General features: G+C 35.6%; 1 protein-coding gene across 1 annotated transcript in view; it reads right to left on the reverse strand.

The window, feature by feature from the left end:
* The window catches only part of LOC132118334 (PH-interacting protein-like), a 40,278-nt gene extending 23,315 nt beyond the window's left edge, over window positions 1-16,963 (reverse strand). Inside the window, exons 1-12 of the mRNA XM_059528115.1 lie at window positions 16,699-16,963; window positions 16,529-16,587; window positions 16,415-16,444; window positions 16,203-16,262; window positions 13,727-13,877; window positions 13,062-13,160; window positions 12,635-12,795; window positions 5,512-5,733; window positions 3,309-3,409; window positions 2,939-3,009; window positions 1,664-1,764; window positions 707-747 (exon numbers count right to left, since the gene is read on the reverse strand). Of these exons, the coding sequence (XP_059384098.1) occupies window positions 707-747; window positions 1,664-1,764; window positions 2,939-3,009; window positions 3,309-3,409; window positions 5,512-5,733; window positions 12,635-12,795; window positions 13,062-13,160; window positions 13,727-13,877; window positions 16,203-16,262; window positions 16,415-16,444; window positions 16,529-16,587; window positions 16,699-16,738 (1,136 nt within the window). The 5' untranslated portion in view covers window positions 16,739-16,963. The remainder of the gene's footprint in view (window positions 1-706; window positions 748-1,663; window positions 1,765-2,938; window positions 3,010-3,308; window positions 3,410-5,511; window positions 5,734-12,634; window positions 12,796-13,061; window positions 13,161-13,726; window positions 13,878-16,202; window positions 16,263-16,414; window positions 16,445-16,528; window positions 16,588-16,698) is intronic.
* Window positions 16,964-17,360: the final 397 nt, after the last annotated feature.

The following is a 17,360-nucleotide window of genomic DNA, read 5'->3' on the forward strand; positions in this document are numbered from 1 at the left end:
CTCAATGTAATTTTTAAGTGTGCAACAACATAGATGTGTATTATCCCATGAGGTAGTGTAATCTATAATTGAGTCTGAGTGTATTACTCTGGTAAAAAAGGTTTGTGCATTGTCTGTTACAGTGTGCAATCTACTCATTTGTGGCGTTTTTTTTTTTTTTTTTTTTTGACAGTACACTCTGCAGTTCTAATGATTGGTGAGGTTTCTTCCCTTTCCTATATAGGTAACACTGGATGCTGTCTCCTTCGGTGCAAAGAATCTGTTCATGTGAACATCCATCTTCTTAATTCCTTAGGGACCTGTTACAGACCTCTCCATCTTATTACTCTCCTTCTCTCTCTTACTCTTCCTTCTCTCCCTCTTCTCTGTCACACTCGCTATTTTCCCCCTCCCCCAATGCAAAAACATTTGCTCATTATAGTAGAGCGAGTGAGGCACATAAAAGAGCTTGCAGAGACTGTTGTGTCACATGCCTGTTGTTTAAGTACAAAGACATTTCATCCACTTGAATTCTTGTACGATGTGTATCTGAAACGCATGTTTGTGTGTGTTGGGAACAAGCGTGTTTTTCTGCTGACAACATCAGCTTGTATAATTATAGGAACCCCCAGGTTCCATTAATCCAACAAACCTGACATAGAAACACACACACTTTCTCTCTCACAATCTCACATGTACACAGATAAATGGAGCTAGTATTGCTCACCGATCGCCACCATGGGAGAACTGGATGCTGTCGACTTTGTCCTGAGGAAAAAGATGAAGTCATTAAAAAACATGAGAGGAACCTCAAAATAATAATGAATTCCTGCAACAGTGAATCCAGTAAAGAGAATAAAAATGAGACGCTTTAAACAATACATCAATATACGGTACACACAATTTGAAAAATTCTGAGAAGTGTGTTAGGTTGAAGTTGTTAGTGCTTTCAATCAATCAAAGAAGATGTTAGATGTTAAATGCATTTTTTTTTTAATTAATGATGACAATTTTAAATGTACATTTAAATACGTTTGTTTTCTTTGCGCACAAAATGTATTCTCGTAGCTTCATAACATTCCCGTTGAACCACTGATGACACATGGACTATTTTAATGATGTCCTTGCTACCTTTCTGGGCCTTTAACATGGTAGTTGTGTTGCTGTCTATGCAGGGACAGAAAGCTCTCAGATTTCATCAAAATTATATAATTTAATGTTCTGAAGATGAACAAAGGACTTTGGAACGACATAAGGATGAGAAATTAATGACAGAATTTTCATTTTGGGTAAACTATCCTAAAATAATAACCGAAGAAATTAATGTTATTTAAACAATATATTACACACACATACATACGCTGGGAGGGTATTGAATTGTATTACATAGTTCTAAACATGATAAAATTATCATCTATAATGTAACTATTAGACTTATAAAATATGATAGTATATATATGCTATTTATTTTATACTATTATTATATATGTAGAATTATATAACTTACAAATTAGTGTAATAGTATAGTACTGTTAAGTATTTTGTTTTATATTTCATAGAAGAGCGTTTTATTAGACAGAGTGTTAGAAAAATTTCAAAATGCATTTTATGCATTATAATATTATTACACAAAAAAACACATGCACAAACAAAATGGAAACAACACGCAAAAAGCATTACATACAGTGTGAGACTCCAGCTCAGATATCTTCTCTGGTTGTCCCTCTCCGAAGTACCAAACCCTAATGATGTGATCAGTGCTGCCAGTCGCAAGGAACATCCCACCTGAAATAATATCATCAAATATTGTTTAACATTACAAAAATTACATCATCATCATCAATAACACAGCATTAAGGAGCATAAAACTAGAAAAAATCCATCAATAAACGTTTTGTCAATTTTCATGCAAGCACAATCCTGCAAGTATCAGCAATAATAACAATATTGCGTTCATAAACAAGAATTGCTCAAATGAATTCAGAACATGTATTAGCAAAGATATGAAGAGGAAGGAACCAAAACCTGTTTCCATGTTTAATTGTGTATGTGTCTATCTGGGTAAAAGCCAGCTGAGTGTTTCCTTTCTTCAGTAATGTGTATTTGAAGAGCTCCTGCAGTGCTGAACACTATCTTTTTAAAAAGTCTGTGATATCTGTCTGACAACAGGATATTTATAGCTTCACTTGCAGAAAAATGTTTAAGCCAAAACGATCTGCTGTCACTCTATAATCCTCTATCAGCTTTCAGAACAATGGAAATATGGGAATAAATAATCACTTACTATCACATTTCTATAGGAGCACATGAATTCATATAAATCATGGGCATACGTCTTAAATATCACAGCTTTCAGCTGATCACAATTCATAGTCGAATTACAAATTTGAAGATGTATTAATCAAATTAACTGCAATTAATCACATACATAAATATTTACCTAGAGACGCCCCAAAATTAAGGTAATAATGGCAAACAAAAGCATTGACAAAGTGAATTAGAGTCAGTATTGTTTCTTTTATTTCCATACTGTTGACTTTAATTCAATCACTGGCCTACAGTCCACAGCAATCCATTTAATCAAATTTGTCAATCTGTCCAAGAAAGATTTAGGGGCCATTTACACAAGACAGTGCATTACGTTGACAGCACTAATCAATATAGATTTTCTCACAAGATTCATTTTATTTGCCATCACATACGATATAAAAGATCACAACTGTATCATATGTCATATGGTAAAGCAGTTATGCAAACTGGAAGATACCACTGATCAGTTTCTCTAAACTCAAAAATGTTTCTGTCCATTTCTGAAAACATTAAGTTTTCCTACAAGCTCAGTGTTGTAACAAAAGCATTTGTAACACGGGCTCCTGTGGCAGGCTGTGAATGATTAAGTATAACTGATAAAACGGGAGCAGGTAGAGGTGAGAAAAGAGCTTTGACACTTCTGGCCTACCTGCACTAAAAGAGGAACAGATCATCTGCACGCCTGGTCTGGGCCGCTCGATGAATTTGCTGGGTCGCTGCCTGCACACACAGAAACATGATAAGTGCCAGAATATATTCTCTTAGTGACCTTATTTAAAGGTGAAAGGTGTCATTTCTGCACTAAAATGGAATTGCAAAAGTAATAAATGAAAAATCTAAACACTGAAACATATTTTAGATATTAGGCTCAAAAGAAAATGGCATGCTACAATTCCATGTTTCTTCTTTGCATGAATTCAACTAAACAAAAAGAGCTTTAAATACTTGCTCTTAATAGCAAAGAAAAGATTGCAACACTTAAAACCCCACAGATGAGAGCAAGAATGAAGGAAACACACCCGAATTTGAGCGTGCGTGCGTCCCACTGCCAGAAACAGATGGTGCCGTCAGCTCCAGTGGAGGACAGGAACCTCTTATTTCCACTGCACAGAGGAGAAAACTAAACGCACACACAGACGAAACAGGATTACAACACAATAAATGTTGTCTCTATGAGTGGGTGTGTGACTGTGCATGCCTATATACACTGCAAAACATACATTTTAAATTTAATGTGAAAGTTTGAGGTCAGTAATTTTTTTAAGCGAGAGAGAGAGAGAGAGAGAGAGAGAGAGAGAGAGAGAGAGAGAGAGAGAGAGATAGAGAAATTAATTTTCTTCAGCAAGGGTGCGTTAAATTGATCAAAAGTGACAGTAAAGATAAATACATACAAACAGATACATCGATTTAGAATTTTTGATTCATTAAAGAATCATAAAAATAAACGTATTACAGTTTCCACTAGAGATGCATCGATTGCTATTTTCTTGGCCGATTCCGATTTCGGATTTTTTTGTTAGTGTGATCTGTCGATACCGATTTTTGTTGATTTTTCCCTAAGAGATATAATTGACAGCATATACAAACAAAAATCTTCTTTTTCTTCAACGCAAAGTTTCATAAAAAAAAAAAAAACAAGTAAAAAGTCAGTAATAAAATAAGAACAAATTGTAAACAAAAGCATAAATAAATGCAATATAATTTTTTTTATTCAGGTAAGAAATACTACAGAAATTAATCAAATTTAAAATTTTTATCAAAGGTGATTTCTTAAGTCTTCACTGTAAAAATGAAATACAAATTAATACTTACCATTAAAGTTATAAAACATTCAGTCAAGAGCAGAAAGTGATTTTCTTAATGTTTTGTTTAGTTAATGTTTGATTAACATGACAGACTTTAAGAGTTTATCCACGGACCCAATATACGGTTACACAGCATACCTTCTCTATCTCAACTATTTAACGTTCCATAACTGACTGTGTTTAACAGGATACTTGCCAAGATGGGCATTTTGACATCATTTTGTATGTATTTTAATGTTTTAGCTGTTTGAGACTGAAAGCGGGCCGGCTTGTGCATGGCTGACGTGACGTTATTGCCTGTGCTGATGGATCGGCTTGAAATCGGAAAGAAGTGAGACTGATCGACCAGTCACCGATCTGGGACGAACATGAGGAAAATCGTCCGGGTCCAATCCCTGGCCGATCAAGCGGTGCATCTCTAGTTTCCACATGAAGAAGCAAAACTGATTTCTTTAGCATATCAGAATGATTTCTGAAGGATATGACACTGAATACTGGAGTAATGGCTACTTGAAATTCAGCTTGCAATCATATAAACAAACTACACTTTAAAATATATTAAAATAGAAAACAGTTTTTTCACTGATTAAACAAATGCTGTCTAGGTGAGCATAAGAGACTTTCTTTTAAAGGTAATGTACATTTCTGCCTACTAGATGTTTCACAGTAATTTTTACAGTAGTTCTGCAGTTTCTTATAATTAAGTAACACTATATTTTGACTTGACAGTAAACAGGATCAGGAAGTTACTGTAACGCAACAGCACTGAGCTGTACACACAATAATTAGCCTTGTCTTAATTATAACAGTCTCTGTATATTGTGCCATTTATTGTTTTAGTAGTATTTATTTCACTGCTATGTGCAACACTGAAACAAGCATTTTCTGTAAAGCTGCTTTGAAGCAACAAGTATTTTGAAAAGCACTAATCATATCAACTTGAAATAAACTATTTTGCTGGCCTGGTTGACAACAGTACTATTTTAACCAGAGTATGATTAAGGTTAATTGCTCATAAAAGATTATGTCTTTGCATTATAACATAAAACAATAAATGGCAATGCTATGTTTATTTTCTCAATGTACAACACAGTGTATTCTGTAACACTGGCTGGGAGAAAATGAATTAAAAGTTCTAAGTTCCCGGCCAAAGGGAACATTAATCACCATAATGGTGACTGTTTACACTATTATCCTGGAATGGTGTGCAATATGGTCATCTTTTGCAGTAATTTATTGTCTTACCACAAAAAAAGACCTAGACTGCAATTGATTTCACAGTAAAAATCTAAAAGCAACAACACTATTTTATTGTAAGAAATTACTTTTAAATCTTATACAGAATTCTTTGTAAAATTCTCATGCATGTCTCATAACATTGTGTCTGTTAAAATGTGAATGTAAATGTGTCTCACACCTGTAATGACGTGATGGATGCCGAGTGGCCCTCCAGTACTGCCAGCGGGGCGCAGGTCTGTAGGCACCACACTCTGATCATTTTATCACAGCTGCCAGCTGCCAGCAGGGTGTTCTCATAATTCACAGCCATGTCTGAAATCTCTGCCGCATGACCTCTCAGTGTCGCCAGCAAACGCCCCTCATGCGTTGCCCAGATCTTCACCAAACAGTCGTCCGAACCCTGAGGATACACACCACACACGGTAACCCCTCAGACCCTGCCAAAGTCGTGCATCAGACTGATTTTCAGACTTCCTTCAGAAGTTTGGTCTCTGTACAGACAAATAAAATCCACTAGAATTTAGTCAAGTGTTTTTCAAATTAATTAACTCAAGCAGAGATTCCAGCCAAACGTCTGAAGTTAAACCAATCCCGCCTGGGCCTCTAAATATGGGCATATAAAGTCATTTAAATTTAATTAATACAATTACATAGGCTCATATAACCAGTTCAGTCTGCGCCAAGAGAAGCACATTACATAAGAATGAGTAACAATAACCAAAAACAAAACTGATGTCACACTAAATCAACCCTATTGTTTAATGTATCCAAAACCACTTTGGAAATTTACCTTGCTCATAAAGTCAGCATGAAATCAAAATGCACTCTATTTACTTAATTACTTGAATTCCTGTTCTTGGTCTTATTGTGAACAACTCATCAGTGCATGTTATACCAATAAAACAAAAAACTAATACCTTCCCTCTTCCTCTGAAATAACTTTCCTTTTATATCTTTTAGATTTCTACATAAAATGAGCTATAAGATAATGTTAAACAATAGCCATATAGCTATTTGTGGATATTAATTGAAAACAGATGCTATCCTACGTAGATTTTTACTAATATGCTTGTACTTTATTACTAACAATATCTAACACTAAATATATTGATTATTGTTTTAAAATTAATGTTTTTATGTATCACCCTGAATATTAATTCATTCTAAAACATGTATTGGGACAAGTGTTGTTCAAAGGTTTGGGGTCAGTAGGATCTTTTTTTTTTTAATTGAACATTTTTCAGCAAGGTCACATTAAATTGCTCAAATGACTGTAAAAACATTTACAATTTACACTTTTTTTTTTAATAAATGCTGCTTTTCAAAATTCCTGTTCATCAAAGAATCCTGAAAAAAACTTTTTAATTAGCACAAGATTGATAATTATAAATAGATTAAATGTTTCTTGATTTCACCAAATCACCATATTAGAATGATTTCTGAAGAATTGTGTGAAACTAAAGGCTGGAGTATTGACTGTTAAAAATTCAGCTTTGCCATCACAGGAATAAATGGCTTTACATTAAAATATTAAAATAGAAAACGGTTTTAAACTGTAATTTACATTTTATTCATATTAATTTAGCTTACTATTTATATCAAATATAACTCATATTTCAATATTTCATATCATACATATTTCATTTCACTGTTTGTATTTTTGATAAAAAACAATAATTAAATATGGCCTTGGTAAACTTAAAATACTTCTTATAAAAGCCTCAAATTCTTTCTGATCCCAAACATTTAAGTGTATATCATCCCTATGTGTCCTGCAGAAACATTAAAACTGCTACAACTTCCAACACAAATGTTACTATTTGTTACGAATACTACATTAATCGAGTCTAATGTGAATTTACTGCAAAGTAAATCAAAAATGCTTTTAACCTAAAAACAGCACTGTGGCATTGCATTTCCATGACAACAGGCAGAGGATCATAAAAAGCAAGCGCTACCAACAACAACTTGAACCCCATCTTTCATTCACAGCTTGATTGAAAGATGCTTTTCCCCAAAGATAATCAGCTTGCCATCTTCCTCCTTATTTCGTAAACGTGATTTTAACACCATGAAAATATCACAGTTGTTTCCAGAAACACTGGAATTAACTGTGATAATAACATTGATTTTAGCAGGCCACACATGCATATCGAATTGAGCAAAGAAAAATGATCCCCAAGCCCCACACAGAGACGAACATTCCCGAAGATCTGTTAAACGAAGACGGAATGCCAATGACACACTGGCTAATGGCTCAGGAATATGAAAGAGATGATTTTATTTGTGGCTCGCAGCCAATTCAACAAAAGAAACACTTTTTTCAACATGAATGAGCGCACAGACACGCCCCCCTAAGCCGGGAGAACAAGACCTATAGAAAGAGAAAAAAAAAGAAGGGGAAACACAGAGAGACCCCGATCTAAAGAGGAAAAGACAAAGAGAACAGCAGTAGGAGAGAGAGATAGAGGGAAAAGGGAGGGAGAGGCAGAAAGAGGGGGAGTAATCCTTGCTGTTCAGCCATTTTTGGAGCATTAAAAACTTGCAGAGTAAAATGGAACCCAAGAGTGCACACTCAAAAACACACATCAGCAAAACACACACAAGCACGATCCTACAGAGCTCTGACAAACGTTAACTACAACTCACTCCAACGGCTGAGGGTGAGGTAATGTCCGAGAAATGCCTGAATCAAAACATGTGCACTAACCCACACACACTCACAAAATCTTTAAGAAGTTTGAGGACGTCATGATGTCACCAAGCGACAGTATGCTTCCCCAGGCGGGACATGTGAACAACCTTTGACCTCTACACTTATCCCAGAGTCAAAACATTATCTGTCCCTGTGAGATCAGAAGGCTCACGGTCTAAAAATACCCTTTTAGTCACTAGGAAATTAAGACAGAGTTTCCAGTGTAGCACAACATCAGACAAAAGAAAAGAACTACTCATTGAAATTCCAACAAAGGGCCATTGAGTCGGATTTATTAACGACACACACTAACTGTTCAAATGTTAGGGGTCAGTACAATTTTTTTTTATATATTTTAAAAGAATCTCTTATTCTCACCAAGCCTGTATTTATTTGGTCAGTAATACAGTAAAAACAGAAATAATGACTTACAAAAACTTTTCTATTTGTAATATTGCATTTTAAAGTGTAATGTATTCCTCTGATGGCAAAGCTTAATTTGTAGAATTCAGAAATCCATCGAACATTCTGATTTGGTGCTCAAGATACATTTCTTATTATTATCAATGCTGAGAAAAGGCTTAGAATTTATAACAGTACAATATTTATAATAACAATATTTTTGTGAAAATATATAAAAAAAACTGCATTCTTTGATGACTAGAAAATTAAAAATATACCTTTTTTTGTAACATCATGTCTTTACTATCACTTTTGATCAGTTTAATCATGCATCCCCCACTGAACAAAACTATGAATTAAAAAAATACATCTCACTGTTTCCCAACTCTTGAATGTAGTGTGCAAAGTCTTTAAAAAGTCCACAGACTGTTTTTTATTTTTTTATTTTATTAATCAAACCAGTAAAAAAGTTTCAAGATTTTGAAAAATGTCGTCACTTAATTCAAGGTCCAATTCTCACTATTAACAAACCTTTCCCTAAGACTTTTGCCTCAAACTCCTACTTTGCTGCTTATTAATAGTTAGTAAAGTAGAAGCAATTTCAGTTTCAGTATTGGGTTGTAGAATATGGTCATGCAGAATATGTGTTTTCTAAATACTTATAAACAGCCAATATGTTCAAAATTATCATGCTAATAAGCAACTAGTTAATTGTAAGAATAGGTCCCTACTAAAGTGTTACCAAAAGTAAAACAAAGTAAAAATTCTGATGTAAAATGTACATGAAATATTCCTAAATTTCTACCCTATTCCTGGGTCACTGATCAAATACATACATTTCTGACAATGATCATGTGTATTTTTCCAGAGAACAATATACTCTTAGGTAGAGGTCGACCGATATATCGGGCTGATATTTGTCATTTTTTAATATATTGACCGCTGAATGCGCCTCTTTAAATGGTTTCGTGGTGCTCGTAGTTGTATTTTAAAACGCAACTGCAATGTTTTCAAATGACACTATAGTAGTGGTGCAACGGATCATCATTGATCAATATCTTCGGTTCGGCACACACGTGACCCGCGGATTGATTTATGAAAAAAAAAAGTTGTGCATGTTCAGTTCACACTCAGTGGTCATGGCGAGCGGAGGAACGGAGGAGCTTGAACGGCCCGCGCATTTTGGATTCCCTGTCAGATATAATGATGAGGAAAGAGGTTAGAGTGAAAAGATTGTGCCAGATTTTTATGAACAGGAGAAGAAAACAGTTGTGGATGAACTCGAGCATCCTCTGTTGCGCTCACGACAGAAGGGTGGACGTCCAGGGGGACGGAGAGCTATGTGACGATAACTGCTCACTTCATCACAGCACACTGGAAGATGAGAAGTCGGGCTATTATGTTAAAAAGAAGATATTATGTGCACTTTAAGTTGATTTCATATATTTTAATTTAATAATTTAATGTTAATAAAAAAAAGACAAAACGTATGTTTATTTGTCTTGGCCTTTTTTTTTTTTCTGATCCGAAAAATGATCCGATCCGATCCATACGAGGACGAGCGAGCGCGGGTTTGACTAGATGTATTTGGAGGTTATTGCTCACGTCTAGTTCTGCACATATCCAAATGTTTCCATATTCGCAATGTATCTGAATGTTAAACTATAATATTTTTTATTTATTTAATGTAAACTAGACGGAAAGATCATCCTCTACACATGAGCAAAAACCTCCTTGGCATAACAGCAGAGTGGACCGGTATACTACGGTCTATTTAAACTGACCAGTGTAACCTTTTAAATGTTTGGTTGACTATACTTTATTTTAATAATGAACAGACTGCGATGTAAGTTTGAAATTAGAATGCACTTTAGATGTTCTGTGTCATTTATACCAAACACAAATGTTGCTGGTTGCTAGTGTGTTTGCAGCACTACTGTTATTTATTTTTTATATTTTTCAGATTTTTATTTTTAAAATTGTATTTATTTAAATGTATATTTAAGTTTACATTTATGTTCCAACAAACTTGAAAAATTCTACTTGATAAATGCTCTAAAACTTTTATGTAAATGATTGACTTTTATTTATTATATATATATATATATTACCTGTTTTATATATTTAATACTTGGTCAGTTTATTGATTTTGTTTGGCTAACTTTGGATACATTTTTTATTTTAATACCGTGCAGTGCACAAAATTAAGATTCGAGAGATGGTTCAAGTCAGTGCTCAATAAATGATGATAAGTTTAGAAATGTTGTGCATCCACTTATTATTAGTGTGACATTTTTGCATGCAAATGAAGGGGAAAACTTCAAGATATCGGCCCTAAAAATCAGCAGCACATATCGGCCATCGGCTGACCCTGACCTCTAAACATCGGCATCGGCTATAGAAAAACCCATATCGGTCGATCTCTACTCTTAGGATCATCCTGAAATCATGAACAAGAACATACTCATCAGGTTTTACACAATCTTGTGGAGTATGCAGCTCAAGTGCTGCTGTCACTGAAATAAAGAGGACAACCAAATACTAAGAGACTCATAGTGATAATTTAAGATGTAATAAAAAAACAATATGTAAAATATAATCCTTTTCAGTAGTGGTCCCAAACTTTTTAATCAAAATGCATGCAAAACACATTATGTACATGATGAATGACTCCGACACATCAAAACCACAAATACTGTGACACTTCAAAATATGATAAGAGAAATCTGCATTTACACATATTTATTTATGCTTTTATCCAAATCATTATGCCATGTAAAATAAACACAAGTTAAGTCAATGGCTCTGTTAATTGTATCCCATGATAATCTCTAGAACAGCACTTTTGAACCACACGACCTACACACTGTGTGAACATATAACTCTCTTACGGGCAAGTCCCTGATCAACTCATAAAACCACAGCTGCTTTCAGAACCCTTAAACACCAAAACCCACACAGACATCTGGACCAAACAGCGATCAGATTCCTCCATTCAATGGGTCATTTGAGACCATTATGTTCATTTGGGGATTTTCAGTGTTAAAGCTTTTGACCTTAAGTGTTTTATTATTATGATAAGTTAACAACACCCTAAAAACTTTAGTGACATCCCTTTAAATTCCATAATGGATAGGCATATCCATGTATGTATACAGTTTAATGAGGCATACAGACTAACTAAAGCCACACTGGCTTCAACACAAAGCTATTTAAATCTACTACATTGTACATCGGTTTTTCTTTCTTCAGACTGCTTGATCAGTAAATTTATGAACATACAGATATTCCAGAATTTATTTACATTTTAAATATACTGGATATTAGATATTGCTAAAAGAAAAACATCATCGGTCATGGTAAATGATGGGAGCATAAATGCACATTTATAATGTGGGATATATGGAGTTGCACACCATACACTGTAAACAAGGTTTCCACAAATTCTGACCAGTAAATGTATATTTCTGACCTGGTCTTTATTGATCGCTGGATAAGTATTTAAAATATATACAATTTTACAGGGATTATATATCAAATATTTATCTTTACAACAATAATCCTTAGTAAATAGTTAACAAATAAAAATGAGCTTAGAATAGCTGGGAAAATTAATTAATTTAATCAAAACAAAGCCTGGAAATCAAAATCCTGAATTTCCCAGAATGTCCCTGAGAACCTGTTATAAATATAAGAACAACAATTCCTATTCAAAAGTGTTTTCAACAAACTCTTGCAAAAACCTGCAATCATTCTCGGAATGTTTTTATCACTTAAATAAATCATTTTCAACGTTTTTGAAACCTCTTTTGAAAAGCTGATGTTGAAGCAAACACTCCAATTAACTCTCACAATAAATTGATATGCACAAAACATCTTCTACCTGTGGTCAAACCTTTCAAATATGTTTCCAGATACACATGCAAGCACATACACACACAGACACACACACACACAAAAGCACAAGAACATGGCGAACAAATTAAAATTCTATAACCTGATGTAATACTACACTCAAGAATACTGTACTCAAAAAGGAAACAAAGGGAGGGCTCACAATTCAAATACTAATTATAACATTTCAAAAACATGCAATTCAGTGCATATACGATACTTTACATTTTGTCCATATTCTAATTTTCAGAAAAAATAAAAGCTCATTTAAATGTTTTTCCCCCCAGAATAAACTAAAAACATTACTTACTGTGAAGATGCGGTGACCGGTGCGGTCGAAGGTGACACAGTACACAGATGACAGGTGTCCCAGAATTCTCTTGTGCATCTTCATATGTTGGTAAACAGCTGTAGGAACCAACTGACCCAACCGATATGAGCCATTCAGCCTCCGACTGTATATTGTTTCCACTATAGCACACAAGAGCAAATACATTTGTATCTTCAGCTTCCTAAGTAAACTCTTAATACAACCATTTCATTTAGAACAAATAATGTTTTTTAATACACGGTCCACATATTTCCGAATGTTCTACTTCCTTTATTTGAAATTTAAATTCTATTTCAATAATCAAATCAATGAAGAACTGTCTTTGAAAGGTATGAGGGTGTGTATGAATGTCGAACTTCCTTCCACTGGAATACATCAACAAAACAACCAATAAGAGGTGACTTACCAATATTGGGCGGGCTTCCAAAGATGACTGGCGGCTCGGGTGGCCTGCCACAGTGCAGGGCTGCGAGGGCAGACCCCTTCCATACCACGTGCTTACAACCTTGCAACAAACACGTGGGATTGTCACTAAACATACACTGTAGAACTGACTGAATCCCTAGGCACACTTACACAAACTGGTATTGACACACACATCCACTGCAAAGCAATATGTAATTATATGCTTTTGTTTTATTTCTATGAAGGCCAGTTGCAGTATTCTTGATAATGTTATAGACATGCTGAAGTTTTAATTGCTATGGAATCGGCAGCATTATTATTAAATCCACCACTACTGATCAATTATCATTCCTCTTTCTTTCACATATTAGCTTATATATCTGACTCAATTTGTAAACATTAAGCGATTAAGTTAATTCCTTTAATGAATTAGCTCAATGTTAAGATTTTTCCCTGTCATCAGCTTTTTACATAGAAAAAACCTCTGGCACAAAATACTCATTTGATCAATTAATTTTTACATTGCTTTGCAGCAGTTATGGTGTTAATATTGTAAAAAAGACATTCAAAACAGCTTTTTTTTGCTTAACTTGGCTGTAAACTGGTATACATGCTTATTATAAAATGGTTGATGAATTCATTTAATCAGCAAAAAGAAACACTCACTCTTGTTTGTTCGTAGCACTGACTGGCGTCCAGCTCCCAGTAGTGAGTTAACTCCAGGTACGCTGGCTGGCACTTCTCTCTCTAAAATAGGACTCACTCGCTCACACACCTGCAACAGGTGATCTGGAGAAATGTGCCTATACAATTTGACCTATACACACAATCACAAAAGTGCATTAAGCCAAATGGATCTACATTTGTATTTAAATATATATATATAAATATATTTCTAATATAACGTATAATGTGCTCAATTATTTTGTTGTAATAATGCATGAATAGAAATTAGATAATGAGAAAGAAACAAAAATGCAAGAACATGATTTTATAAAAGTATAATGCAAACATTTTACAACCTTGCAGTTAATTTACAATTTTAATGCTAATCTACATTAATACATTTTTAAATATAATTACAGTTATATAATTCAATAATTACTTTTTTTACTACTACTACTACATTCAAATTTAATCAAAGCATGTCATGTGAATGCTTTTGTTAAAAATAACCAGTATAACCATGAAATTATCTTAATGAACGTTTATTTGAAAAAAACAAAATAAAGGCATATACTTAAAAGGCATTTTCCAGACATTGACAGTGCTCGCATTAAAAAAAAAAAAAAACAACATCACATAATAGCATAATTACAATCTCATAAAGGATTATATTCGACACTTCGTTTTAAAACAGTACAGTGTTAATGTCGCATTGCAAAGCGCTTTTTATCTTTCCATATTTTCCCTAGAGACGAATCTGATCTACAGTGTAAAATGTTCTCTCCCCTGCGCAACGCGTCAGTCCGGGCATCTTCTATCAAGCCTGTTCAGCAGACCCAGCTTCCGAAGGCAGACCAATAATTAATGTGGCTTTAATTGCATTTAGCGTCATCCTATTGGTCTAAACACGCGCGCACACACACATTCCATATCTATCCACACGCACACACACCGCGATGTTAACATTGAGTGAATCAGGGTATGCGTATTAAAACACTAATTATAATTTAAAATCTAAATGTATCTACAGTTTTGTTAATGAATCATCGTTCCTAATTAGTATAGGCATACTGTTTTGCTGTTAATGTATTACATATTCATTATTTTGCGGACGAAACAGTAATTACTAAAAAAAATTTGTGATGCATTTAAAAATGCATATATATATTAATATTAAAATATAGAGTCATTTATTTTTCATTATAATTTTAATGCAGTATTGTTATTATCATCATTACTTAATCTTATGAATTATGATAATTAATGCAGATTGCATAGCTCATTAACATATGCAATCGAGGGATCGAGACCTGACCAAAAAAAAATTAATTGACAGCGCCAACATCAGGCGATAAAGTCTCGTGCGCGTTATTCCAACCCACAATCTGCAAACAAGGGCTTTAACATCTCCACACACGCAGTGAAATCATCCACGAACGATCATATTCGCATTCGCGCGCACACACACACACACACACACACACACGCATTCACTATAATACACTGACGGGGATCTAGTGGCGTAGCGGGGCGCGAGATCAGCCGCGAGAGGACCGCGAATACAAAATAACAGATTATCGATACAATGTGTGTGAATTTCACCGTGTGAAAGAGACGAGGGCGATACATCAGTACAGTCTGTGTAATTAACAGACAGTTACAGGGTCTATTAGTTACGCAACTGATAGGCTATATATTGGGGACTGGCCATAACGGGCTGGATCAAAACACACCAAGTTTTAAAATCAAGATATTTGTGTATCTCTCACTTCGAAAGCGAAATCAAACTGTCTTCTCAAGTGCTGTTCCTAAATGAAATAGCGAGCTACTGAAAAACGCAAATAATCCGATTAATCATTTATTTACCTTTCTAAATACAGTGATTAATTAATTAATCAATACGTACTCATTTCGATGTACCTCTCATTTGTATTATCGGCCTCAAGTCTCTCAGTGCTTTCTGTTCAAAAATAATTTCCTCCGAAAGAACAGATTGTCAGGGCCTCTAATAAATCCAGCACCCTGCTAAGATCCTCTACGACTCCGGCTTTGTAGCTTCCTGTTCCAAAAGCTTAATTTAAGTGAAATAAACTAAGGTAAAATGAGTGTTTTACCCTGACTATGGTTGTATTACATGGAGCAGAGCGCCTCCATCCCGCCCCGCTTTCAGTCTCTGGCGCACTGGTCCCTCCTCCCTCCGCTCCCTTCCCCTTACAGCACCACATTCATGACGTCTCTTTATTTCTACATCAATTTTAACATCTATTTACACCTTGCGGACGGCACTGTGACCAAACTCACATCCCCGAGGTCAGGCCAGGCTCTGGTTCAGTCGTTGACGGTCCTTTCTAACCCGGAGGTGGGTTTTTGCCCGTGTGCTCGGGTTAAGTTTTTTTCTTGATTTAAAAATTGCGGGAAATTCAATTTCTTATTTTGCTCTCTAAAAAGTTTTCTCTCGGTTATAGTGATGCCTTACCAAATTTTCGTAACTCCCTGGGTGTTCTTTGCCAGTCCAGTCAATCCTTTTGGGTAACAGCTGAAATAGGAAAAACAGTGTAAAATATGTCTAGGTAAATTCTAAGGGGTCAATTTTGTGTTTTTAAAGCATAAATATGAAATCTGCGTGAAATTAACAGCCTAAAGTGCAGCGCAGTGAGATGCGACGCGAGTAGAGCTCGCGCTGCTTACCTCCTTCTCCTGAACCTCCCGTATCAAGGTCTGAAAAAAGCACAAAAATAGCAAATTACGCTTCGATGTTTTCCAGAAATGTCGTTTACAGTCCTAAATTACAAAATCACCCACCTCTGCCGCGTCCTGACAAGGTCCAGCTTCTAAAAACCGGGCTATTAGGAAGTACAGTTCTGTGAGATGGGGGAGAATGAGCTACATTAGCTTACAAGAAGGACGTGGTGGGAAAGGCATATGTATATAAAAATATTCCAACGTCACCTTTCTTAATCCCTTTTACTCACCGGATTTCAGCTGCGCGATGTGTTTACGATCAGCAGCCATTTTTGAGGGTAGAAGGAGAAGGTGTGTGTGGCCGTTCTGGGAAGCGGGTATCGCTAGGCTGCCCTATAGTTGTTTGTTCACCAGGAAGAGCTGCGCCTCCATTCACCCAACACACACAGAAAGCAGATCCGGCGCGTCGCGCGAGGCTTCCGCGCTCTCGCAAAATAGTTCGCTCTCAGGAACAACGCGCCACGCGTCGATGCGGACAAACATCCCGAGCGGAGGGGCGTTTGGGGTGGACAAGAAACGATGTTTTTAAAACGTGTAGTTTAATGCACCGTAACGTGTTCGTGAATATTTTGGGTTTCAGTTTACACTCCTCACCCCCCCTCCAAAAAACACAACCCCTTTGCGCAGGAATACACGAGTAGAGTGTAGTACGTACGCGCAGGACTGTGCTGTCAGGCAGGCTGCGACGCTAACGCCGAAGGGGGAAAAAGGCAATAGTGGCTAATTTTATGCAATAGTGTAACTATTAATTCACGCTACGGTTATCTGTCTGTTAAGTCCAAGACCTTGAGCTTTAATGGCGCCTCTTGTTCCTCGGTCTGTCGACCTTGCAGGCAGCGAAGCTCGGATCTCACACCATGTTTCTCTCACAACAGCATATTGAAGCTCACTA

This window comes from Carassius carassius, chromosome 37 (assembly GCF_963082965.1).
Source record: "Carassius carassius chromosome 37, fCarCar2.1, whole genome shotgun sequence".
Classification (NCBI taxonomy): Eukaryota; Metazoa; Chordata; class Actinopteri; order Cypriniformes; family Cyprinidae; genus Carassius; species Carassius carassius.